The sequence below is a fragment of the Macadamia integrifolia genome, unplaced genomic scaffold (assembly GCF_013358625.1).
Source record: "Macadamia integrifolia cultivar HAES 741 unplaced genomic scaffold, SCU_Mint_v3 scaffold1224, whole genome shotgun sequence".
NCBI lineage: Eukaryota > Viridiplantae > Streptophyta > Magnoliopsida > Proteales > Proteaceae > Macadamia > Macadamia integrifolia.
The window spans coordinates 204,154-231,405 of record NW_024868125.1 but is presented as its reverse complement, the minus strand read 5'-3'; the positions used below and the strand labels follow the sequence as shown (position 1 = coordinate 231,405).

Here is a 27,252-nt window from a genome sequence, read left to right as displayed (position 1 = left end):
GTAACCAATTCCAGAATTTAGAAGGTCAAGCAAAATAGTAACAATGGTAATTTACAAGCTGAGATTGGCAACCTGCAGATACGATGTTAAGAAATTAAAAACACCGCTGACAAAAAAATAGAAACTCAAAGATGTAGTCGCAGTGGCTGTAGATTTGGGTCTTCAACACATTGGAATCTCTGAGAACAGCACACGCAAACGGTAAGGAAACCTGTGAATGCTATTAGAAAGAACTGTTAAGACTTGAGCAGAAAGGAAATCCATAGGTGAATCTGAAACCAGAATTGACCAGGTCTGAAAAGAGATATCAGTGAAAGAATATTAACTAGACCGTAATAAACAACTGAAGAGAAAGGAGAGAAGAGGAAGTGGAGACATGTAAGGCCTCTCACCTAACTGTCCCACCAACTCCAACCTTGGGAGGTCTGATGTACTTCCCCTAAAGTTCTAGTTGAACTTAATATAAGTGACAAGAGCAAGAAAGGCTCTCCACGTTTTGCTCTCATTTCCCCTTCTCCTTCTTCTTCGTCTTCCTTCCTCTCTTCTCTCTTCTTCCCTCATCTCTAACCCTAGTCCTTCTTATTTCTAACTGTTTGATGGGATGGTTTGCTGCTGGCCTTCTTGTTCTTTTGAATTGCATCACCCGTTGGCATGGCCATCAAAATAGAAAAGATTTTGATGATACAAACACGAAAATAAGTGGATCAAAAGTGAGTACCCTAACATACTAGGAGGTCACTTTATGGAGGCAAAAATAAAGCAGCAGCATGAACCTCAATATGACAGATAGAATCAGTTACTAATCACCTGCATCTCAGAAGATCGTTTTGTTTTCAGACTCAAACACTCAAATAGAGCAGTCCATTTCTCAGAACAGTTATCAAGTACTCCAAGCCTGTAATATTGCTGCATCTGGTGAACAGGAGCTGCCAAGACATCAATTTACCTCAGTTCAACAGCCTCATACTAAAATAAAAAGTAAGAACAGATATGAAAAGATACTCATAAAATTAAAACATCAGCTAGAAATTAATGCAGCTCAGATTTGTTCAAAGAGTCCAAAAGGGTGGAGAAGAATGCTAACAAGAAAGCTACACTACAAGTTGAAGCTGAAGTATAACAGGTAAGCTAATGCTTTATCAGAGAAATTTTAAGATGCCAGCGTGACACATCAATAATACATATGCAACTCATCAAGTATGCTATCAAATGTTACTTTAAAGTACTCCACTATTTCTGCCCATATCTTCCATTTGGAAGTTTTCAAATCTTTGGTAATGAAGGCCAAATCCAGTGGATGAGATCAAACTTCGGCACGTTTATAGTGCTCCTTTTTCTATTTTCAAGAGCATTCTATTCCCGCCCCCAATAGGCTGCAAGTTATGAATCATATTATTAGACCTCCTTGAAGAGGATTGATGTGAAGACAATTCGTATCAAATTCCATATTACAATTGATGTAAGGAAGATTACAGACGTAACCAACCAAGATAATATCAAACATAGGCTCCAAACAATAGTAGTATACTCAGAAATGGACAGAACTGTAACTGAGTAATAAATCCAATTTAGGCCAAAGCTTTAATACAATAGGGCTTAGTTGAGCCTGAAATTTGGATCAAATGGAGATCTTCTATAGGCAAACAAACCATCAAAATTTGTTAAAAATCTGCTAGCTGAGTGATGCAGATTAATCAGCAAATAAGGCTTATTTTGTTAGGAATAAGCCCAGGGTTGGATTCCATACATGTTGGGCCTTTGATCCCATGTGTTCTGAGTGTAATAGACCACTTTTATGGGTCTAAAAGGGGGCTCTAAGATTGAATACGGGATTACTAGTTAGTTTTCCTTTTTTATTAGTTTCTTTTTTAGTTGGGCTTTGATGGGGTTAATTAGTTTCTAATTTCAATCATTAGTTAGTTTCTAAATTCAGTCAAAAGTTAGTTTCTAATTTCAGTTTTATTTAGTTTCCTTTTTCATTAATTTACAATTTCAGTTTTTTAGTAACTCAAATTTAGTAACTTTTGAGTTGCTATTATTTGTAATCACCCCCCATCATTATAAATAAAGACGGGCTGCTACTGATGCCCACGATTTGATTAATGAAAAAGAACTTGCTTGCTGGTTGCTGCTATGCATCTGCTGGGTAGACTTTGTGTTTGATCACAGTGGAAGGGAGTGGTGTTTGTTCCATTCGACACTCTGCGGTGTAAAGCCCGAGTGGTCTTTTCAAGCTTTCTTTTTCTTCTTCAAGTTTTCTCCTTCTTATTCTCAAGTTTATCTACAAGGCCCTTTGATTCAGGTAAGAGATCTGTTGGTTTTTTCTAAATTATAGGTTTAGAATTTCAGATTTCCATCCTGTTGCCTTCTCTGTTCTGAGAGTTGCAGCCATCTGATGGCCTTGAATTTTGGATCGAGTGTTAGCGAAACGAAGGGAGGTCATAGATCACCAGTGATTCTCTGATCCAGTTTGGATTTCCAACGCCTCGAGAAACTGGTCGAGATAGATGAAAGCACCTTTTTCCCCTCTTCCTTACCGGGAGGTCTTTGAACCTTCACCTCCCGCCTGGCCCGGAAATAGAACCCAGCCCTCGTAATAGAAAGAGGTTCCTGGAGCGAAGTAAGATCTCGAAGCTTTACGCTTGCTCCTATAACGAAGGAGGGGAGGGCTTTCAATCTCGATCTTCGTATTTAGTTGGTTCTTCTTTATCGGATCAAGAGTTCAATTCCTCTTGTCCTAATCTGTCGGTCTTAGTTGAGACTATTCAGTCTTAGCTTCAACCTCTGTGTACTTGCCTCTTTCCATTGATTCGTAATGCGAATCGCCGGCGATAGATGAATAGGCATTGATCAGGCCATCACTCTGGTCGACGATTACAATTCCGTGCAACGAGGGCTTAAGTCTTTGAATGTCCGGTATAGGAAGCACCTCTTTGGTCTTTTTTTATCCAGAGCAGTGGTCTTAAGCATATAAGTCAAAGCAAGATGCAAGAAGGGACGAGCACGTCTCGGCACTTAGACAAGATGGATAAGATGATCAAAGAATTGGTAGCAGTGAGAGTCAAAATGACTGATTGTGATCAGTGACCAGGAAGTCTGCTGAAGGCAACGAAAAAGGGGCACGATACTTCAAGTAGAGGAGCGACCAATTGGTTCACCAAACCCCGACCCAGTGTCACGAGAAGGAGGCTTGATCCTAATCTGAGCATAATCAGACCAGCCAACTGTGAAATCTAGAAAGTCTCCTATTCTGGCCGATTCTGTTTCGTGCCCAGAACTCTGATTCTCTTGGTATTGTGTTGTTACTGGTTGCTGATCATATGTCAGTTGATGAGTTCAGCCCCTAAACCCTTGGCTGTTATTCTGTTTCAGAATTTCTGAGTTGTTAAAATCGATTGCAAGTGTCATATTCTGTTATCTCAGTTTTTACTACCATACTGTGCTTGATTTATTTGGGAGATGCTTGGTTGTTCTTTGGTTTAAACTTTTCTGCAGTTTGGGTCTAGTTTGACGTATCAAATCTAGTCCTACATTACTGAGTTGAAAGTTATGCTGGTTACATGAAAAAAAGTTTGATCAATCGTCAAGAACTGGTGGAAGAAGCTTCTAATGGTTCTCAAATTTGGATCGGAGGACCCTGTTGGCATGCCTAATAAAACCCTAGACCAGGGGCTGCAACAGAGCAAAGATCAGGAATTCAATGACCTGCCCAGAAAACCCAATTCACAGGCTGTCGGTGGCTTTTCTGAAACAATACAGATGCACATGGATGGGGCTTCAGGCAGTCTTCTCACAGGATTTGAATAGGTCTCCAATACTCAAAATAGAATAATAAACAAAGGAAAAACAGAAGTGATGGAAGGATGAGAAGGGGGAAGAAGAAGAATGAAATAACCTAAAGGGGGTGAATAGGTTATACCAGTGGAAATTTTAACTCTTTTCGATGTATAGGTCCCACGTGTGATGGCAAATTAAAAACGATGCGGAATAAGTAAAATAGACACAATCACACAACACAAGATTTATAGTGGTTCGACTCAATCCGAGTCTAGTCCACTCCCTACAAGAATCCTCTTGTAAGGTATTCCACTAGTTCTCCCTTTCAGTACGATAGGTAAGGAAGAAAACCTTTACAATCTTTTTATGGATAAGAGTATCCTTACAACTCCCCTTTGTAGGTAAAGAGGCACCTTTACAATCTCCTTTGCAGGTAGAGAAACACCTTACAATCTCCTTTGCAGGTAGAGAGGCACCTTACAATCTCCTTTAAGGTAGAGAGGCACCTTACACTCTTTTAAGGATAAGAGGATCCTTATAATCCTAAGTACAGTCTAGAATTGTAAAAACAAAAATAAATATGGAGTAGTGGAATAAGAGGAATACCTCAAGTGTGATGCAAATAATGAGAATGAGAGATGAATGATGGACCTTTAGTAAAGTCCTCTCTTATGGCTTTGACTTGTATAGGAGAGAGTGGAGGACTTGATTGAGACTTGAGCCTTTTGTTGTGATTAGAGTAATCGAACAACTCAAGTAGGATAGAATAATCTTAGTGACTCTTGAATGCTTACAATGATGCTCTTAATGCTCTTTCTTAATTATATTTAATTAAGAGCGGCTTTGGGTATTTATAGGTAAGCTTAGTGAAGCATTTTAGGCAGGAAATCAGGCTCTAACGGTCGTATTCTGGGACCACCGGTCGACTGCCATTGGTATCCGATCGACCAGAAAGAGCCGTTGAGGTAAAAAACTAGCCGTTAGAGCTTTTCCAGGGAGGCACAGGTCGACTGGCTATGGTCTCGGACAGATCCGGTCGACTGGCACTTTTATCCGGTCGACCGCCAGCTTGACAGATTCTGTTATGACAGAATTTTGTCATACTGACCTATCGACAATGCTTTGACCATAACTTTGGTCCGACCTCGGATTAATCCGAAACAAGTTGTGTGTGTTGGAATCGTGACTCGATTTCCTACAACATTTATAGAAGGTCCATTTCCCGATATTAACTCTAAGGTTACCCAAAATGCCCTTGAGCCAGGTCAAATTGTTTGCACAGAGATTTGATAGAGTATTCTACCACCTAAGGTCATTCTAGTATTATGCATGAGGTGCGTGCATATGCAATGTGTGTACAGATTGCAAAATATATTCTCTATCCTATGGTCTTCATCTTGGGTCTTGATGTCTTCATCATCTTGAGTCTTGATGTCTTCATCTTCTTGAGTCTTGATTGTCTTTATCATCTTGGATCTTGAATGCCTTTAAGCTTTAAGGCCATGTCTATATGAATTCAAACCTTGATGTCTTGATTCGACCCTTCTAAGTGTTTCTTCAAACTAATTACCCTTTCTTCAAGCTAATCACATTTTATCAAACCAAGTTAAAGACGTATGTTTATTTGTTAACACCAAAATATAGTAAGGAGTGTAGATATATTTCCTAACAATCTCCCCCTTTTTGGTGATGACAAACAAACACCAGTAATATATCCAAATACAAGAAATGATAGTAACACAGTGTAAAGTTCAATAGGATATTTTAATTCAGTGCCAGAAAAAAAAAATAAAGATAAATACTTGTCATTTCTAGAATAAACAAAGACAGATACTGTAAAGATAGATGTTTGTCCCCCTTTTGTCAACAGCAAAAAGGGAATCAAGGCTGCACAAGATACTAAAGTGCTCCCCCTGAGCATGTGCAAAAAAATTGTATCTTAGAGTATTTCAAAAAGTAACAGGAAAGACTAAGTTCCATAAGATAAAATAGAATAAGAGTTTAATGATAAAGTAACATCATATAAAAGAAGTAAGGACTCCTCATCCTCTGCGTCCTTCTCTTCTTCTTCTTCTTCTTCTCCGTCATCTTCATCTTCCTCGTCTTTGCGTAGGAGCTTGAGAATCTCATTCTGCTTTCTTTCCATCTTTACAAATTGGGCAAGGATGATGTTTCCAACCTTCTGAAGATCGCCAACGGTCGCATAGGCTGACGTATCAGCACTTCCTTGTTGCTGTGGTTGGCTGGGTCCCGCATCAGTCTTTTTGGAACCAGTGGTCGTCTTGGGAAGGAGTTGCATCTTGCGAATAGTGGAAAGATTGATCTCTTGAGGAAAAGGTTCAAATGATTCACCAGAAAAATCCACATGAAAGTGGTCCAGGATTTGGCAAATCATTCTCCCATAGGGAAGATTTCCCTTTTGAAGTCTGTCACCATGGATAATCATGGTTTTGAGCAGAATGTAGGGAAGATTGATACTCACAGTCTTGCAAACACAGTAGGTGAGATAAGCATGGAATGGGGAGACTTCATCTCTATGACCACTCTTTGGTAGGATGTTGTAGGAGATGATGAAATTTACAATCCTCCCTATATCGGTGAGTTCCTTAGCCTTAATCTTGTGAGTATGGTAGTATTTGAGTTCCCCTGCCACAGAGATGTCTAGGATTTCTCCTAATATCAGAATGTCTATATCTATAGGAACTCCCTTAACATATGAATAGACTAGAAGGTTGTCACCTTCTCCAGATAAAGTAAGATTGCAAAAGAACATTTTGACTAGGTGGGGATAACAGTTGAACCCTAGTTTGAGAATGTTGCCCCAACCCAGAGCATCAAATAGGTCTTTGATGTCATACCTGGACAAAGAGTCGGAATTGATGGTTCTACCTTACTCTATGTGTCCAGAGATGTAGAGATCCCATGATTATTGAGCAATGGAGGAGGAGAACCAAATATCTTTGTCAGAGGCCTTCCGTTTTCCCTTGTGAGCAACCGTTTTCTTGGCTCTGTGTGGGCGGTGAGAGTCCATGATGATGAAGGGCGTAAGAAATAAGAGATGCAAGTTTTTGAGAGGGAAGGGAAAGGTTCTTAAGAGATCTAGGTTAGAAATGGTTTCTAAGCTAGGGTTTTGGGAGAGGAATGGTCGAAATAGGTTTTTAGGGTAACAGAGATTTTTAAAATGAGACACAATGGGTCAAAAAAATTGATTTTAAAAGAGTGCGGAATCGAGTTTTCGGCGACGCCGGTCGACCAGTATATTGTGGCGGTCAACCGGCAATCCTTTCGGTCAGAGGCGGTCGACCGGAAGATTTTAGACGGTTGACCGAAAAATTCCATAAATGCCTGAAAAACTAGAAAATTGTGAATTTTGAAGGAGTTTTTCCAGTCCGAGCTTTTGGAATAAATATTAATGAAGGAATGTTTATTCATTCAACCAAACGGGTTGCAAATTCCAAGCTCCTTCCTTAGGAAGCTAAAACGCTCTTCACCTAGGGCCCGTTTGGTATCGTTCCTATTCCAGAAACTCCGTTTCGTGTCAAAAACGGAAATTTCAGTTTCTGTGTCGAAATGCCGTTTTTAAATGATTTAAAGTTGTTTGGTGAATCTGTTTCTGGAACAGTTTCAGAACAGAAAACCGACAGTTCTGCCGTTTGGTTATGCTTGTTTCAGAAATGCTTTTTTTTTTTTTAAAGTCATTAATTACAGAAATAACATTAAAATAGGCTTAGAAATTACTAATCCTTTGGACAATAAAGTATTACATACAAAAAAAAAAATGTTTCAAAAGGACGAATAAAGTAACAAAACAAATAAAGAGCAAAGGTTGAAAATCCAGCGATCGGGCTACTGACTTAAAACCTCCCAAGATGAGATTTTGTAGCCAGGGAGAGTTGAGCCCTCTTGCAAGTTATCCAACCTTGATGAAGATTGAAGGGAGTTTTCTGAATCATAATCTTCTTTCCCTGGTAAATACCTGGGCTGACTTGTTGAGTTGGAGGAGAGTGCAAAACCTAGGCATGTGGACAGATATAGAGTTGCTGTTAATGGGCTGACTAAGTTGCAGAGCTTCTCCCAATATCTTGATGTATTTACCAATCTCCTTTTGGGGAACATTGGAGGCGATTGAGATTTCCTGTTTTGTCAAACAGAAAACAGAGTTGGATACGTTCTAGAACAGATATTAGTACACGGAGGGAGGTTTGTTCTGTACTATATATGAAACAAACAACTAGTTCAGCTACTTCAAGAGCTAGAATCCACTACCAAGCATTTCCATATGGCACAATGCGAATGATATTACCCTTCCCCACACTTTAAGTTGGTTCATTTGGAATTAAAGAAACCTAAACTAACTCCTGGGTTTCCCTAGAGTTGCTCCAATCCCTAATATGAGCGAAGGCAAAGATAAACATCGAGGAAAGGTGGTCTGAGAAGCACTATGCTCTCATCTATCAATAAATACAACGAATTACCCTAGAGTACCAACAGGAAGGAACTATATGCTTTCCCTACTTTATTAATTCATCCATAAATTATTACATCCACCAAAATAGACATTATATAAGAATTTTCCTTTCAGATTCTGGAGAACTAAGAGACAATGCAAACTTAGGGGACAGACATAAGAACCTAGATACAATATTATAAGAACAAGAATAAATTTAGAAAGGAATAACCGAAGCAGAAATCTCCATAAGATGACAGACCCAGGTACACCATCTCCCAACCCAAAACCCCCTCTTTCCACTCCCCCAATAAGATACGAAATGCCTAGAATGTTGATAGTTAATTAAACTACCAAATCTTTGTAAACCCAATCCTTCCTCTTTTCTTACGGAACAGGATTCTGATGAGGTTTTTTTTTTAATTCTTAATTCCTGATCACCAAATCACAAACCTTCAGTGACCCATTTCATACTAAACGAATCCAAGCCAACCCAATTAAGCAAAACAAGAATAAAACAAAAGGAGCCCAATTTTCAACAATACCCTCTACCCCGGGGTGTTTGGGGGCGGGGACGCCATCACCGCATAGATAGAGGCACACTCACACGTTCAAGGGATTACAACCTATTAACACCAACAAAGAACAAACAAGAAGCGCGAAAGAGAAATACCTGGAGTGTCCTAGGCTCCTGAGCCTCCCTAATAGCCTGAACAAGAGCAGCAGTAGCAAGTGCTTCCACATTGTGATTCCTCAAACAAGTAGCAGAAGAACAGTCCCGGAAGAGTTGAAAGGCGTGATCAGAGATATCATAATCAAGACCCAATATGGAAGACACGTCGATGATCTGAAGATAAGCACGAAGGTTGTCGACAACGACAACGAGGAGCTCGTAGACGAAGAGGATGAGAAAGAAGAAGAGTCAAGGGCTTGCTCTAGTTCAGCAAGATGGCCGGCAAAGGAGAGGGAAGAGCGAGCAATAGAGGGTTGGACTCAAGAGACCATGTGGAGAAAGTAGTGATGAAGCCAATGGGCTGGAAAGGGTCTTTGTCGTCACCGTTTGTGTCGCCCACAGCAGCAGGAGAAGGGAGAGAAGAAAGGTCAGAAGTGTTAAGGCAGAGAGGGGAGTCTTGAGCACGCAGGAGGTGAGGGTATATTATCGGGAACGAAAGTTCCTTTTTTAACAAGTTTGGAACGATAGTCGTTGGACGGAACGACAACTTGTCGTTCCCTATTTCATCCTCTAAATCGTTTTTTTTTTTTCAATTTTTGTTTCAAAAAAACCGAAACACATCGTAATGTTTCCAAACGGTTTTTTGCATTTTTTTGTTCCAATAGAACGAAAAAACGATAGAAACGTTTTTTTAGAACGATACCAAACGGGCCCCTAGTGGTTTAGTGAATATATCTGCGAGTTGTTTCTTGGTTTCAATGTATTCTAGAGAAACATCGCCATTTTGAATGGTGTCTCGCAGAAAGTGGTGTCGAATATCAATGTGCTTTGCCCTCGAGTGTAAAATAGGATTTTTACTCAAGTTTATGGCACTGGTGTTATCGCACATGATTGGGCAAGATTCGAAACTCACTCCAAGGTCTTGGAGAGTTTGCTTCATCCAAAGGATTTGGGCACAACATCTACTAACTGCAACATATTCGGCTTCGGTGGCAGATAGAGCAACGGAATTTTGTTTCTTGCTAAACCAAGAGACAAGACAAGAGCCGAGAAAGTGACAGGTACCACTGGTACTTTTTCTGTCGATATGGCAGCCCACGATGTCAGCATCTAAAAAGCTGACCAAGTCAAGGGGTTGGTTTTTGGGGTACCATAACCCAACATCACAAGTGCTTTTCAAATATTTAAAAATTCTTTTTACAGCGGTGATGTGAGATTTCTTAGGATCAGCTTGAAACCGAGCACATTCACATGCACTGTACATGATATCAGGTCTACTTGCCGTTAAATATAGAAGGCTCCCAATCATGCCTCTATATCTAGTTACATCCTAAGAAATGCCATCTTCATCCTTGGTTAGTTTCAAGGATGAGCTCATCGGAGTGTCTGAAGATTTTTTACTATTAATGTCAAATTTCTTTAGCAGCTCCTTGGTGTACTTGCTTTGGTTTATGAAAATTCCATTGTCAGTTTGTTTTATTTGAAGTCCAAGAAGAAATTTAACTCTCCCATCATACTCATTTCAAATTCATTTCTCATCTTGCTACTGAAATCAGTACACATTTTCTCGTTGGTTGAGCCAAAGATGATATCATCTACATAGATTTGAGCAATGAGTATGTCATTCTTCAAGTTCTTCACGAACAGGGTTGTGTCAATCCTCTCCCTTGAAAAGCCACTTTCTATCAAGAAGGTACTTAATCTCTCATACCAAGCTCTAGGAGCTTGTTTGAGGCCATACAGGGCTTTCTCACGTTTATAGACATGGTTTGGAAACTTGGGGCCTTCAAAACCAGGGGGTTGTGCTACATATACCCCCTGTCATTAGGCAAAGATTCATCAAATCAAACATTCATAGATTCTTCAACCATTAATGACTTTTTATTAAAAACTCTATATGCCCTACTGTTGAGTGAATATCCTATGAATATTCCTTCATCAGATTTCGCATCAAATTTTTCAAGATAGTTTTTTGTGTTTAAGATGAAACATTTACACCCAAAAATTCTAAAGTAGTCCACTTTTGGCATTTTACCAAAGTACAATTCATAAAGGGTCTTAGAAAGTAAAGGTCTGAGAATTATCCTATTTAGTACATAACAAGCTGTATTTACAACTTCAGCCCAAAAGTACTTAGGCAATGAATACTCATTGAGCATAGTCCGAGTTGTCTCTTGTAATGACCTGTTTTTTCCTTTCAACCACCCCATTAGATTGAGGCATTCTAGGAACAGAGAAGTTATGGTCAATACCATGCTTGTTGCAATATAAGTCAAATTGACTTATATTGTCAAATTCTCCTCCATGGTCACTCCTCACAGAGGTTACAGTGTAACCTTTCTGATTTTGCAGTCTATTACATAGAGTTGCAAATTCATCGAAGGCATCATTTTTGTTTTTCAAAAAAACCGTCCAAGTGTATCTAGAGTAGTCATCAACGATTACAAAGGTATAATTTTTACCACTCATACTAGATACATTGATGAGTCCAAATAAGTCTAAATGAAGTAGTTCCAATGGTCTAGAGGAAGAGACAATGTTCTGTGACTTGTGGGAGACCTTGGTTTGTTTGCCTTTTTGACAAGCATCACAAAAATTGTCTATTTCATACTTATTTTAGGGAGGTTCCTCACAAGATCCTTGGATGTAATGGTTTGAATCAACTTGACATTTACATGTCCAAGTCTTCTATGCCATAATGATGAGTCACTATGGTTAGAAACCAAGCATGCATTCAAGGAACTTGATTCTTCAAGCATACAAACATAGATATTGTTTTTCCTAGACCCATTTAGTATTGAATTATCATTTGCATCTTTAATGCAACAATGGGAGACATTAAATTCTACTTTGTATCCAATGCTACATAACTGACTCACACTTAGGAGATTATAATTCAGATTTTTCACAAAGTAAACATTTGAGATTGAAAAACCTCCAAGTCTTATTTTTCCAATACCAGCAATTTTTCCTTTGCTGTCATCTCCAAAGGAAACCCATCCTCCGTCATAGTCCCGCAAGCTTGAGAATAAGTTCTTGTTGGATGTCATGTGTTTGGGGCATCCACTGTCGATGACCCATTCAGCTTCCACCTTATTCTTCAAGCAAACCTATAACAGAAATTTAATCGTACATTGGTCCCCATAATCTCATGGGTCCATTATTGTTAGTGTCAAACTTTCCTACTGGAACCCAAATGGTTTTGTACTTTTCAGGTCTTCGGTTCTGCCTTTGGGATGACTTTGGGTCCTCTGATGTTCATAAGATCCATTTGATCTTTGAGGAGTATAGTATCTTTGAAATCTATAGGATCCTTGGTCTTGGTATTTCCCTTGTGGTCTATAAGTCTCCCGAGGGTAGTTCTCATACCCTTGGTATTGTCTTTGGGGCCTCTCAATAGAGTATTCTCTTTGAGGTTGGGATTTTATATACCTAGGCATAGACCTAGAGTCTTCTTGAGACCTATATTGCCTTCTTAGGGGCGTCTAGTAGTAGGCATGGCTAACTCTTGGTCTCTCAGTTTGAGAATTGGGTTTCTTCCTTTTCTTAGAGTGACACTGGTTTATGGAATGTCCTGTCTTTTTGCAAAAACTACATTTAATGTAAGAGGTGGATGGTTGATTTCTTTGGTCACCCCTTCTTGGATTCTCACTTCTAGATGGATTTTGTCCATTGTAACCCAGTCCTTCTCTTTCATTTGGACCTTTCCTTTAAGATCCAAGAAGATTGTCAAGGTTCCTTTGCCCTTGGGTGAAGGTGCAGAGGGTGGAGTTCAACTTGAAGTTTTCTTTCTTCAGTTCACTCACCTTGAGGTTAGTGCATCCACTCTCTTATTTAGTGCGTCAACCTCTTTTTCAAGTTCATTCTTATCAAATTCTAATTTGATACTTTCTTCATACAAGGCCTCGAAGACTTCTTGAAGCTCCTCATTAGAGTCTCTTATTAAGGATTCAGGTTGAGTTTGGCATACCTCTTGTTCTTTATCTCCGTTAGTAATGTAGGGATAGATTTGACAACCAAACCAGTCCCAAAACTGCAAGAAATTATAAACCAAAGAACAACCATGAATAGCCTAAATAGCAGCACAATAGATCAGAATTGAAGGACCAGATTGGATGAACCAGCAAGCTATCGATGTCAGTGGTTAGGTATTCTCAGATCAAATTAGTAATCTAATGAGTCAGGCTTAATAGGGTTTGACACAAGTCTCAAACAGTACACCCAACATGAACAAAACCATGGTAAATTATAGAAATCAGAATAGAACAGAACAGATCTGAAATCTGGGTTGATTTCGCTACAGGACAGAATTGAGAGTGATTGATTCTAATACCTGTAGAGCTTGGACAGATCTGTAGTACCTTGGATACTTGAGGGAGGAAGAAGAAGAAAACACTTGTAGTAGATCCTCCAGGGCTTCCCACCGCAAGGAGTCGAATGGATCAAACACCACTCCTTTCCACTGTGATCAAACACACAGCAGTCTCAACAGAGACATAGCAATAAGCTTCTTTTTTTTCATTCATAAATCGTCCTAGGCTTTTAGGAACCTCCTCTTCTTTATTTATAATGTTAATGGGGGAAGGAATTACAAAATAGAAGGTTCCTCAAAAAGGAAACCAAATATTCTCCTAATACAATAGTTACTAAAAACTGAAATTAGAAACTAACTGAAGTTAGAAACTAGTTGAAAAAGGAAACTAACTACTAATGACTTGACTCAATTAACAACTTGACTCCTAAGGAAACAAATATAACTCAAAGCAAGCTCAATTAAAAAGTAAACTAATGAAAATGGAAACTAACTAGTAATCCCATAGTCAATCTTAGAGCCCCCTTTTAGACTCATAAAAGTGGTCTATTACACTCAAAACACATGGGATCAACGGCCTAACATGTATGGAACCTAACCCTAGGCTTATTCCTAATAAAACAAGCCTATTTTAGTAATTAATCTGCATCAACTCTCCCCATCTTGAAAAAATTCGTCCTCGAATTTTGCAGTGATGAGGGGGAAACATGTGAATAGTAGCTTTGACCATTCCCAAACAAAATTCTGGTTGCTTGTAAACTTGTGGAATGTAGTCTTCAAGGCGTGGAGCTTTCTCTTTGAAGAACCATGATGGTATAACAAACTCTGTATGTTCGACCTTTGCATCGATACCAATTGTGAATGTTGTATGCATAGAGTCATCAACGTTGATAACCTTCTCATCAAGGATTGGAGGAACAATCTCTTCTCATCATGAGTCTCAAAGACTTGTTGTGGAGTTTTTTCAATTACTACCTCATCTTCCACGGCTTCAGTCTCGTCTACTACCCTCTCTTCAATGTAGAACTCTTCAGTGGAATCTTCTATCTCTTGACCTTCTGTCTTTGAAGCTTCAAGAACTATCTCTTCAATATAAACCTTGACTTCAAGTTTTTTTGGTTTGAATAGAGATATCTTCACTTCACCTAGAGAAGCTTTGTCTCTTGGGGGTGCTGAAGTGTTAGGTTTAGTGGCTGAAAAATTTTTCTTGACCTCCACAGCTTGATAACGAAACCTTCTACCTGGTTGTGCTATAAGTTCCTCTGCTTGAAAAGCCTTGTCAAAACAATCTCTCACTATATACACATTAGCAACACCAATTCTTCTATTAATTTCAGCTCGTAATCCCAATCGAAACTGAGAAAGTAATTGCCTCTCATTCTTCCTAATGCCTGTGCAAGAATAAAGTGCATCAAACTTATTCATATACTCCACCACAGTCATATTTCCCTGATGAAGAGAGTTCAGCTGGTCTTGTATACAAGCTCTGAAATTACGTGGCAAGTACTTATCAGATAGTTCTTGCTTCATCTCTTCCCATGTAGTAGGTTCTCTACCACGGTCTCCTAACTCTAGCTCATAGGTCCTCCACCACTCACGAGCAGCCCCAACTAGCTTCGCATGAGCTAGTTTCATCTTCCGTTCCTCAGGTAACTCATAATAGTCAAAATAGTCGTCTAGAGCCACTACCCAATCATAGAACAATTGGGGGTCATATCTCCCATCAAACTCCTTCAGATCGAGCTTGAGCTTCTGTGAATCTCCAAAATACCTCTGTTGCCTGAGACGCTCAGTCTCAAAATATCCTCTTACATGCTCTTCAACAGTAGGTTGTGCTATCAGAACCCTCTGTGATGCTCTCAGATTAGGGTTTGCTCTCCTGTTAGTCAACTGAACAACTACATTCAATGGGATTTCTACTTCGGGTGTTGTATGTGAATCGCCAGTAGGCTGTTGTGGTGGGGTCTCTTCATTCAACAACCTTGTATTCAGTTCAGTCCGCAAAGCTTGCGGTTCAGCTTTCAATTCAGTTCTCCATTTTTGTAGAAACTCCATAATAGAAGCTAGGGTGGGGGTGTTCTCAGCCATGCTCTGATAGCACTTAATGTAGGGATAGATTTGGAGAGCACTTAATGTAGGGATAGATTTGACAACCAAATCAATCCCAAAACTGCAGGAAATTATAAACCAAAGAACAACCATGAATAGCCTAAATAGCAGCACAATAGATCAGAATTGAAGGACCAGATTGGATGAACCAGCAAGCTATCGATGTCAGTGATTAGGTATTCTCAGATCAAATTAGTAATCGGATGAGTCAGGCTTAATAGGGTTTGACACAAGTCTCAAACAGTCCACCCAACATGAACAAAACCATGGTAAATCATAGAAATCAGAATAGAACAAAACAGATCTGAAATCTGGGTTGACTTCGCTACAGGACAGAATTGAGAGTGATTGATTCTAATACCTGTAGAGCTTGGACAGATTTGTAGTACCTTGGATACTTGAGGGAGGAAGAAGAAGAAAACACTTGTAGTAGATCCTCCCGGGCTTCCCACCGCAAGGAGTTGAATGGATCAAACACCACTCCCTTCCACTGTGATCAAACACACAGCAGTCTCAGCAAAGACATAGCAGCAAGCTTCTTTTTTTTCATTCATAAATCGTTCTAGGCTTTTAGGAGCCTCCTCTTCTTTATTTATAATGTTAATGGGGGAGGGAATTACAAAATAGAAGGTTCCTCAAAAAGGAAACCAAATATTCTCCTAATACAATAATTACTAAAAACTGAGATTAGAAACTAGTTGAAAAAGGAAACTAACTACTAATGACTTGACTCAATTAACAACTTGACTCCTAAGGAAACAAATATAACTCAAATCAAGCCCAATTAAAAAGTAAACTAATGAAAATGGAAACTAACTAGTAATCTCGTACTTAATCTTAGAGCCCCCCTTTTAGACTCATAAAAGTGGTCTATTACACTCATAACACATGGGATCAACGGCCTAACATGTATGGAACCTAACCCTAGGCTTATTCCTAATAGAACAAGCCTATTTTGGTAATTAATCTGCATCAGATAGCCATCAAGGCGAGGTTGGTGACTTCTTCTCCAAATTCACTTTTCTCCTCTTCATCACTTGAGTCCCAAGTGGCTGCATAAGCCTTCTTCTTTGGTTTATGTGGGCATTCGGTTCTGAAGTGTCCAGGCGTTCTGCACTCAAACCAGACTATATCTTTAGAAGAGATTTCCTTGGGTTTGATTTTAGATTTACCTTTTTCCCCATAAGATTTGTCTCAATAAGATTTTTTCTTGTATTGAAATCTTCCTTTCTTTTTGAGGAACTTGTTGAACTTCCTAGTGATGAGTGAAATTTCTTTTTCCATATCGAATTCTTCATCTTCTTCATCATCGCTTACTTCTTCAATAGTTTGAGTTGACTTTAGAGCTTTTGTTCTCAGGATTTGGTTTATCGGCATTCAACTCTACTTCATGAGTTTGTAGGGATCCAAGCAAGTAGTCCAAAGAGATTTTCGTCAAGTCTTTGGCTTCTTCTATTGCTGTTTTCTTGGGTCTCCAAGCTGCAGGCAAGGCTCTTAAGATTTTCCTGACTTTTTCAACGTTATTATAAGTTTTGCCTAAACTTTTGAGACTGTTCACAATATTAGTAAATCTTGTAAACATAGAAGTTATTGACTCATTTTCTTTTATAAAGAAGGATTCATAATCAGAAATAAGTTGGTCTACCTTTTCTTTCTTTTACCTCTGTTGTACCTTCATATGTGACAAGAAGCATATCCCAAATCTCTTTAGCTGTGTCACATGCTATGACTCGGTTGAACTCTTGTTCGTTGAGGGCACACTGAAGAAACATGATTGCACAGAAGTTGTACTGGATCAGAGTGATGTCTTCAGCTGTCCATTCCCTTTCATCTTTTGGTACTGTCTTTCCATCAACTATTTTGGTGATGGTGTATGGTCCATTCTCTATGGCTCTCCATACAAGAATGTTGTGACCACACAGTTTTTGAATCTGCACTTCCAGAAGGAAAAGTTCTCTCCATTAAAGTAAGGGGGTCTCCAGGCGTTCATGCCTTCCGGTGGTCCTTGGAATGCGGCCATGATCTTTGACTCACTTTTAAGACAATATAGTCTTGAATAAATTGAGCTCCCGCTCTGATACCAATTGAAATAACCTAGAGGGGGGTGAATAGATTATACTAACAAAAAGTTTGACTCTTTTCGATGTATAGGTCCCAAGTGTGATTGCAAATTAAAAACGATGCGGAATAAGTATAATAGGCACAATCACACAGCACAAGATTTATAGTGGTTCGACTCAATCCGAGTCTAGTCCACTCCCTACAAGAATCCTCTTGTAAGGTATTCCACTAGTTCTCCTTTTCAGTATGGTAGGTAAAGAAGAAAACCTTTACAATCTTTTTATGGATAAGAGTATCCTTACAACTCCCCTTCATAGGCAGAGAGGCACCTTTATAATCTCCTTTGTAGGTAGAGAGGCACCTTACAATCTCCTTTAAGGTAGAGAGGCACCTTACACTCTTTTAAGGATAAGAGGATCCTTACAATCCTAAGTACAGTCTAGAATTGTAAAAACAGAAATAAGTATGGAGTAGTGGAATAAGAGGAATACCTCAAATGTGATGCAAATGATGAGAATGAGAGATGAATGATGCACCTTTAGTAAAGTCCTCTCTTATGGTTTTGACTTGCACAGGAGAGAGTGGAGGACTTGATTGAGACTTGAGCCTTTTGTTGGGATTAGAGTAATCAAACAACTCAAGTAGGATAGAATAATCTTAGTGACTCTTGAATGCTTATAATGATGCTCTTAATGCTCTTTCTTAATTATATTTAATTAAAAGCGGCTTTGGGTATGTATAGGTGAGCTTAGTGAAGCATTTTAGGTAGGAAATCCGACTCTAACAGTCGTATTCTGAAACCACCGGTCAACCGCCATTGGTATCCGGTCGACCAAAAAGAGCCGTTGAGGTAAAAAACTAGCCGTTGGAGTTTTTCCAAGGAGGCACCGGTCGACCGGGACTTTCTACTGGTCAACCGGCTATGGTCTCAGACAGATCTGGTCGACCGGCACTTTTATCCGGTCGACCGCCAGCTTGACAGATTCTGCTATGACAGAATTTTGTTATACTGACCTGTCGACGATGCTTTAACCATAACTTTTTGGACCGACCTCGGATTAATCCGAAACGAGTTGTGTTGGAATCGTGATTCGATTTCCTACAAAATTTACAAAAGGTCCATTTCCTGATATTAACTCTAAGGTTACCCAAAATGCCCTTGAGTCAGGTCAAACTGTTTGCACAGAGATTTGATAGAGTATTCTACCACCTAAGGTCATTCTAGTATTATGCATGAGGTGCGTGCATATGCAATGTGTGTAAAGATTGCAAAATATATTCTCCATTCTATGGTCTTCATCTTGGGTCTTGATGTCTTCATCATCTTGAGTCTTGATGTCTTCATCTTCTTGAGTCTTGATTGTCTTTATCATCTTGGATCTTGAATGCCTTTAAGCTTTAAGGCCATGTCTATATGAATTCAAACCTTGATGTCTTGATTTGACCCTTCTAAGTGTTTCTTCAAACTAATTACCCTTTCTTCAAGCTAATCACATTTTATCAAACCAAGTTAAAGACGTATGTTTGTTTGTTAACACCAAAATATAGTAAGGAGTGTGGACATGTTTCCTAACAGATAAGGCCTCTCACCCTTTCAAGGTTTTGGGCATCCCAGCCCTTAGTCGACCCTCACAAGCATGGAAAAAAGCTCTTCAAATTTCATTACTCAAATCTGCCTCTAAGGCTTGCAATCAGTTACAATACATAGGCATGACAGCCTTGTACAAATTGATAGGAAACAACTGAAATAGCGCACTAACTTGAAAGGAAAGTAACTAACTAAGAAACAAACAACTAAAACATTCCTAAACTAATTACTTGTCTAACAGGAAGACCTAAAATGGAAAGAAATAACAAGTTTAATTTTCCTCCCAATCGATCTCCTTCTTTGTCCATTGTGGCTTGTTGATCAAGGCAGTGTTAAGAGACACTTTAGGGAACCAAACTGAATTCAACAGAGCTTCTTCAAGGTTCCTACAGCTGTCCATCTCCTTCTAGAAGCTGCTGACTAAGTTAGGAAACAAATCTTACTTGACAACCTTGCTGCCCAAGACAAGAACCACCCCACGCAAGCTGGAATTAGCAGCCAAGAAGGAGCTGCTCGATAGGTTGGACAGGTTGAGATACGGCCCAACTTTGACCCACCTTTAGGGACTCGATCTGCATCAACAATACACATCTCTGTGCAATAAATTTATCTCCATTTTCTTCCATACAACTGTTTTCCTTCAGTTTTCTCAATAGCTTATGTTAGAAGGCTGTCATGAGAAAAGAAAGAAGGAGTCCTACAGATTGTGCAGGCTCCTCCCTTGGTGTTGTCCTACTCAGACTAGGAGAAGTCCTAGTTCAGCTAGGGCTGATGTTATGTTAGGAGTTAGCTTTCCTAGTCTAACTAGGAGAGTCCTAGTTCAGCTAGGACTGATTAAGTTAGTCAGTTTCCTATCATGTTTTGGTAACTCCAGTTCTACTAGGACTTGTAATGAGCTGATTGAATTGCTATATAACGAGTAGAAGAGGTGATGCAGATAAGTCACTTAATGGGCTTATTTTATTGCTTCCTGATCCTATTTGTCTTGTTTGGGGTTTATCAATTGTGGGGGTTGGTTTCTTGTAATTCACTCCTGTATTAAGTGGTATCAGAGCTATGGTTGAAGAAAGCTCCAAACAAATCACTCTAGAAGATGTGTGGAAATCCCTTCAGGCCTTGATTGCAAGGTTTGATGGTCATGACCAATGGCTGGCAAAACTAAGAGTCTACTACTGCTCACTCCAATACTCAGGCTACTGCTGCCCCACCTAATGCTCAACCATGTTATTTTTATGGGGAATTCCTTGAATGGATGTGTGAATTAGATGTGTACTTTGATAACTACAACTTGAGAGAGACGCAACGGCTTCAATACGTTTGCTCCCAAATGAGTGATTGTGTTCCTATACAATAGAGAGTTCGGGAAAGGCAACTTCAAGCTCAGGGATGTAAACCTAGAACGTAGGATAAGATACAATATGAGTTGGCAGGTACGTACCTATCTAAGCATGAACGAAGAATGTACTTCCTTCCATCAGATTTCTAACAGCCACCCACAACTGACAAGAGCATGAAGGAATCATCAACTTCTATTGCAAAGGAGCAACAAGAGAAGACACCTCCGAGCAGTAAACCAGAGTCAGAAGTTGAGGTTAGTGTTGAAGAAATTTCATTAATTCCTATTGTCAAGGAAGAGTTAGTCATTAATGTTCCCATCAACAAGACTCAATGAAAGAATTCGAAAGCAACAAGGTTGCCACAATGGACAATGAGGTTGAGACTGAGGAACTTGACACTACAACAACTGTGATGACTTTGAACAGCCAAGAGGAAGATCCTAAGGAGTTTGAGATTGAAATTGTGGAGGTCAAGAACACAGTGGTTGAAGGCATACATGTGGACGACCCCATGGATATATCTGAAGACCTTGAGATTGAGCATGTGGAGTTCATCATCCCATTAAAATATCTTGAAGATCGAGCTCCTCACATTCTAGACTATATCTTTATTATCAAAGAGCTACCTGAATTTTTCTACGGCTTGAAGAGGGACGTGCACCATGATATAATCACCCTCACACTCTACAAAATTCAAGGACAATTTTTTTCTAAGAGAGGAAGAATTGATGCAGATAAGTCACTCAATGGGCTTATTATATTACAAATAAGCCTTCAGTTGGGTATGTATGTGTTGGACCTTTGATCTCATGGGTTTTCTTTGTAATAGGTCACTTTAATAGGCCAAAAATATGGGTAGAAAGTAGGAAAACGGGAATTAATTCATTAGTTTAGTTAGAGTCATGTTTTGAGTCTATTTCCTTTGTCATTTCAGTTTTAGTCAGTTTAGGTTTCCCTATTAGTGAATGACGAGTTAGTTACCTACTCCATGTTGGAGTTCTAGTCCTACTCCATGTGGGAGTTATAGTCCTAGTCCTATTATGAGTCCAAGTCATGCTAGGAGTGTCTAGTCCTATTTGAAAACTAGCTCCTAGTTATGATAAGATTGCTATACTGCCCTCTTTAAATAGATGAGTCTATGTACTCATAATTTTAGATTTGAAAAAAGATAATTTGAAGTTTATTGCTTAAAGCAGCTAGGATAGCTGTGAGTGACAAGCCCAAGCTAAGATAGCCACTTCCTCTCCCACCTTTCCCTGGTTTCTTCTTTGTTTCACCATTCAATTATTTTTTTGTTTACAGTTATTGTCATCAGCCTTCAAGAAGAACCATTTATGTCCAGAATTGCAAGAGTCACAATCGATCAGCCAAAGAGTTCTTGTTCTTGAAGCCAGTCGACCTCCATTGCTGCCCAAGTTTGAGATCTGACCTGCATATCCTTTGGGGGACTGGTTCTACACTCTAAGAAGATCAATCGATCCTCTCTTGAAAGTATTCTGAAGTAGACAAGCTGTTGTTCCTGCAAAATCCTTCTCATTCTCTCTCCTAGGTCGGAAAATCAAGAAAGCGCATAACTCTCAAACCAGCCGTCATAAGCTCTTCATATTTAGGGTTCTTTGTACCCTCCCTAGGCCCTACAATTGACCAAATTTGCAGCTCAATTTGAGCCCTACAGACCAGGCCGCACCTCTCTCTCTCTCTCTCTCTCTCTCTCTCTCTCTCTCTAACAGGTCTTTCTCTCTCTCCTATCGGATTAGGTTTTGGGCTAGTTTTGCTCTTATAAGGGTATTGTATCCTTGGGGGCTTATTTGATGGTCTTATTTCTTTGTTTCTTGGTCTTATTTGTCTTGTTTGATGTTTATCAATTGTGGGGGTTGTTTTCTTGTAATCTACTCCTGCATTAAGAGGGCAGCCTAAAATCAATTGATTGGGACTCCCTTACAGAAATCGTAGGACTCTCCCTCTCTCTCTCTTTCTCTACTTCTATTTATAGGTAAAAAAGAATGTCTAATATAGAAATAGAATAATCCCCAAAGCTTTACAAGGGCCAAACGGACTACACAAAAAAATATGGGCTATAAATGTAATCCACACATTTCTTGATATTTGGAATGAATTAGTCCTAGGTGGAGAGATCAATGTAGAACACTAGCTGGGTTGTCTTCCATCTCCTCAATTTGTCTATCTTCTTTTCTCTTCTTTATTCTCTATCTTATCCTTATTTCTTCTCATAATTCCTAAATGGATATTCTTTTCCAGCTATTATATTGAAACAGATTCAACTGACTCTAAATTCTCAAAACCCTATATCAAAATCCTACTGACTCTAAATTCTCAAAGCCTTATTTCCAAATCCTAGAAACTCTATTCCTTAAACTCCAACGAAAACTAAGATCCAAGAATTGTCACCATTTGAACACCTAACAAAAATAAAAACCATAAACTAAATGCCCCAATTCAAACCCTTGGAAACTCTTCACCATTTCCCACCACCTTTTCATTTTGGTACAGCCCTACAGCAGCATTTTATCCAAGGCCTTAAAGAGACTCCTTAACTTGTCAAAACCCTAGTATTCAATGGTTCTCCAAATTAAGCTCCATCTAAGTTAGGGATTCAACTGAACCAAGAACCTTTCAGTAAGAAAAAGGGATTAGCAAGGGAAAGCTTTTAACTTCATATCTACAATAGTTATACACCTCTCCCTTTTTCTTTTTTTTTCTTTTCTGGGGGTTGGGGGGGGGGGGGGGGAATGGATTTAGAACCATTTTGCTAACGAATGCACATTGTTCTTCGTTCAATAAGACCTCTAAACCCCCTTCCAGCCAACACCTTCAGCCCATATAGTGACTTCTTTTTTGATCTTCCAGCCATTTTGTCAAGCATTATCAAGTGCAACAAGATCAATGCCACTTAACACTTTTCTTATTACACCACATTCAATAACCCCCTTCAGTATATACAAGTCATGAAACACTCCTAGTATCCAAACAGTAAATACAAGAATCCATAAATTCTTGAACAAGCTAGGTTTAAGATCCAAAAAGAGACAAGTCATCAAATAAGATAGTTTTCCGACCATGGGGGAGCAGAAATTTTGTAAAAGTATATCAAATTAATAAAAAATAATAAAATAAAAGATAAAAAAAGTTCAAAACACTAATTAACAAAACGAAATGCAAAAAGATTCCATTCTTTTAGAGATGAATCAAGCCGAACTTCATAGCAAGTGCAATATAGAGAAGAGATACCAATGCAAAGGAATATACAAGTAGAGGAGAAGGAAAGTATACATACAATAGCAAAACGAGAGAGCATCGAAGCAAGTGGTGCAGGACACCCGCGGTCTAGAGCTGGAAGACTCTTCCTTTTGACTCATTGATCTTTGAGAAGAAAGCCCCTGTATCAATCTTCAGTTAATTTGTATATCCACCTCACTATTCCTACTTATTTAAGCAAAAGAAAAATCTCTCCCCCGCCCCCCCGTTTCCCTCTCCCTTAGGTTGATTTGCAAAGGACTGCGATCATGCGCAGTATCAACAAACCTCACTGGTAATCCGCTGGAACCATCGCTCTTCAAACCTCACTGTCAAAAACCCTCGGATTGGAAAATAGCTAGTCAGGAATAGGATTTCTTGCACATCACGGATTGAGGAATAGGATCGGTATCGGCTCTCTTAACCCCCACCAAAAAGATCGGTATCAGCTGAAGCCGATCCTGGTAAGGTATCCTGTATCGCTGTACGGAGCAGCTATTCGAGCCGGATCACCCGATCCAATCCAATCCTCTACCCTATGAGTTGTAAACCCAGAAAACAAAATAGAAGGGCTTTTGTCTTCGTTTCCAAGCTTTCAACCACTATTTTTATGAATTTCAAAGCCCAGATCCACGAGAAAAAGTAGTTTTCTTATCGTTTTTTAGAGTTCTTCGCCTGAAAAGTTTAGATTTGTACAAATAAAATGGTTTGAGGAATGGGATCTAATCGATTGAAATCAGTCAGATCAGATCAATGAATGGTAAAACAGGTAGAAAAAATGGTTTCTCAAGATCGATCCAATCCACCAATTCAGGCTTATGCAATTCCTTAAACCATGCTCCCCGTTCAGTCCTGTCAGATTTGTTGTGGTACAAAAACAGCGTTCGGATCTTCTCTAACCTTTCAACCCCTTTACTACACATCCGATGGCTGAAAGGACCTTTTTTTTTTCTAACCCGAATATTATCTGGGACCCGGGGAAGCCTTAAAATTTTATTAAATAAGAGAAACAAAATAATGAAAAAACAAAGGGGGGACATAGCCCACCTTACCCCAATCCATGAGATACAAATCACTCTGACACTTGCAAAACCCAAAAGGAAAACCTGCAAAAGAGAAAATATTACATTCTAAAGATTGGTAATCCCGCTTTATCTTCCCAAATGATGTAACTAATATTAGATGGGAGATCATTATCACCATAGAAAACCGAATTTATGGTAGATTCACATGCAAAGTTGGCTAACCAATCATTTGCACGATTGCTTTCCCAAAATGAAAGGGAGATATGAGCTCTCAGGAAATCGCAGAGATTGATTACTTCATAAAACCAATACCAGCAGCTCCACAAGGTACATGATCTTTGAGAGATAAGTTTCACAATTAGAGAGGAATCAGAATTAATATAAATGTCAGAGAGACCCAAATCCTTACACAATACCAAGCCATCTCTAAAGGCTCTTATCTCTGCCACCGAATTTGTACATACCCCATAAACATTGGAGAAGGCTGCCAGAACATTCCCGTTGTTGTTTCTAATAATGCCTCCCCCACCACTAATACCCGAATTCCCCTTGCTTGCACCATCCACATTCAGTTTAACAGAAAAAATGGAAGGCACCAATAAATAGGAATTGGAGCTTTAACCCTACTAATTGGTGGGTTTAACTTAATGACCTGCAATATAAGCTTATCTCTCAAAGAAAGGGATTTAGAAAAATTAGTTGGATAAATGATTTCATGAATCCAATCTTTGATTCTCTCAATTATGGTAGTTGCAGCATGAGAGCCTTCACTGTGTCTTCTGTTATTTCTTTCCCACCATAACTCCCAAACAATAAATGATAGTAATAGACCAGTTATGTATTCACAAATACCTTTGACACTGGCAAGGGATTGCCAGTAAAGAATTCTAGTACTGAGATCCTGAGTTAGAATAACATCAATGTCCATTGTTTTTCTATAGAAATCCTAAACCTTAGAAGCAATTGTACCCCCAATAAAATAAGAGTTGTTGTTTCCCTCCAAGGATCTTTGCAACAAAAGCATTTGGAAGCCAATGGAATACCAATACTCATCAAAGCGTCATCTGTTGGAATTTTCCCATTAAAGATTTGTCAAACCCACTTTTGGAGGGATCGATTTATTCCATAACCATTTAGAGCAAGAAACCAGAGGGAATGGCTGAAAGGACCTTGGGTGTGTGCAAATCCCCCTAATTACGGTTGTGAGGGTTTTGATCTGAAATTGAGGGTTCAAACTTAGACCTAAAGGGGGCTAATTGTCTACTGCACTAGCCCATTCAGCTGTGCTAGCAGCTTTCCAATGGATGGAATATCTTTTTTTTTGGTAAAAAATGGATGGAATATCAATACATATGAAACTGAGAACAATAAATTTCTCTTTTTTGGGTAAAGTACATGGGTGTTGAACCATGGCTAGGTTCATAAAAGACAACAAATTTTATTAAGATAGTGAGACTTATCTCTTAAAGATCATGTATATTGTGGAGTTGCTGGTATTGGTTTCAAGAAATAATTAACCTCTGTGATTCCCTAAGAGTTCATATCTCCTTTTCATTTCAGGAAAGCAGTCGTGCAGCAGATTGGTTAGCTAATTTTCCATAGTGATAATTCTCTCCCATCTAAGATTAGTTAAATCATTCGAGAGGATAAAGTGGGATTACCAATCTTTTAGAATGTAATCTTTCTTTTTTTTTTAGGTTTTTTTTTTTTTTAACAAGTGTAAGAGTATTTGTATCTCATGGGTTGGGTTAAGGCAGATTATATTCCCCTTTGTTTCTTTTTTCTTTTCTTTTTTTTATTTAATAAAATTTTAAAGACTTCCTCGAGTCCAGATAATATTCGGGTTGGAACCTATCCACTTGATTTTCATGTGTCTCCTCATATAGGAAATTTAAACTCTGAATTTTAAAAGCGTATTCAAAGTAAAACAAATTATGCCTTCACCCCATAACAAACAAAGCCCCAAAATTCAGGGAAGCTTGTCCGATTTGAGCACCAAGAAGGTTCCTTCTACAAGGCGGGTTGTGGTTCCTGGAGCAAAGTAAAGAGGACAAATGATGAGAGAGGGAAATGGTCACAAGGAAGTTGCTTGAAGGAGACAGCAACTCTAGCAAGATAGCCGATCTTGTTATCTCGTGGATGGTTCTTAAAATATTTGGAGGATTCACTCAGCAATGGTTTTGGATTAAAACGAGGGGAGGAAGATGATGCGATACCAGTGACCAATGACATATTGAGCTGCCAAATAGACTAAAAAATCAGGGATTGGGAAGTGACTCACCTATTACCGGTGAAGTGGAGAAGATGAAGGGGCTCACTGCAAGGCTATTGGAGTCGATTCCTCCACGACTGGGGTCACTTCAAGGCTGCAATTGATTCCTCTTCAACTTTGGGCCTCTGCAATCACAATCGAAGAAGAAGAAGAGGAAGGGGTCGGTAAAGAGCGAATCTGAGAAAGGGTTAGGGTTGAATGCGTGAGAGGAAGAATAAGGGGCAACTGGGTAAGTGAATTGTGGGTTTTGGGGTTTTGCCTAGTTTTGGCAAGTGACCATCATAAGGAAAAAAATTTCTTGATACTATTGGTGAAGAAGGTTACAGAAGAAATTGAATAAAAAGAGCTAGCTTGAATAAGAACGAAATACTCCTTTCTTTTGTTTGTTTCAATGCA

At 39.1% G+C, this 27,252-nt stretch overlaps 1 protein-coding gene across 7 annotated transcripts; it reads right to left on the bottom strand.

Moving 5' to 3' along the window:
- Window positions 1–807: 807 nt before the first annotated feature.
- Window positions 808–27,252, bottom strand: LOC122063163 (uncharacterized protein C227.17c; the record flags this gene model as incomplete). 7 transcript variants are annotated; one of them, XM_042626864.1, is given in 4 exon segments in its annotated part: window positions 808–926; window positions 23,600–23,702; window positions 26,523–26,615; window positions 26,866–27,252. In XM_042626864.1, coding segments are annotated over 2 exon segments (201 nt in total), but the record flags the coding sequence as incomplete, so codon positions are not given.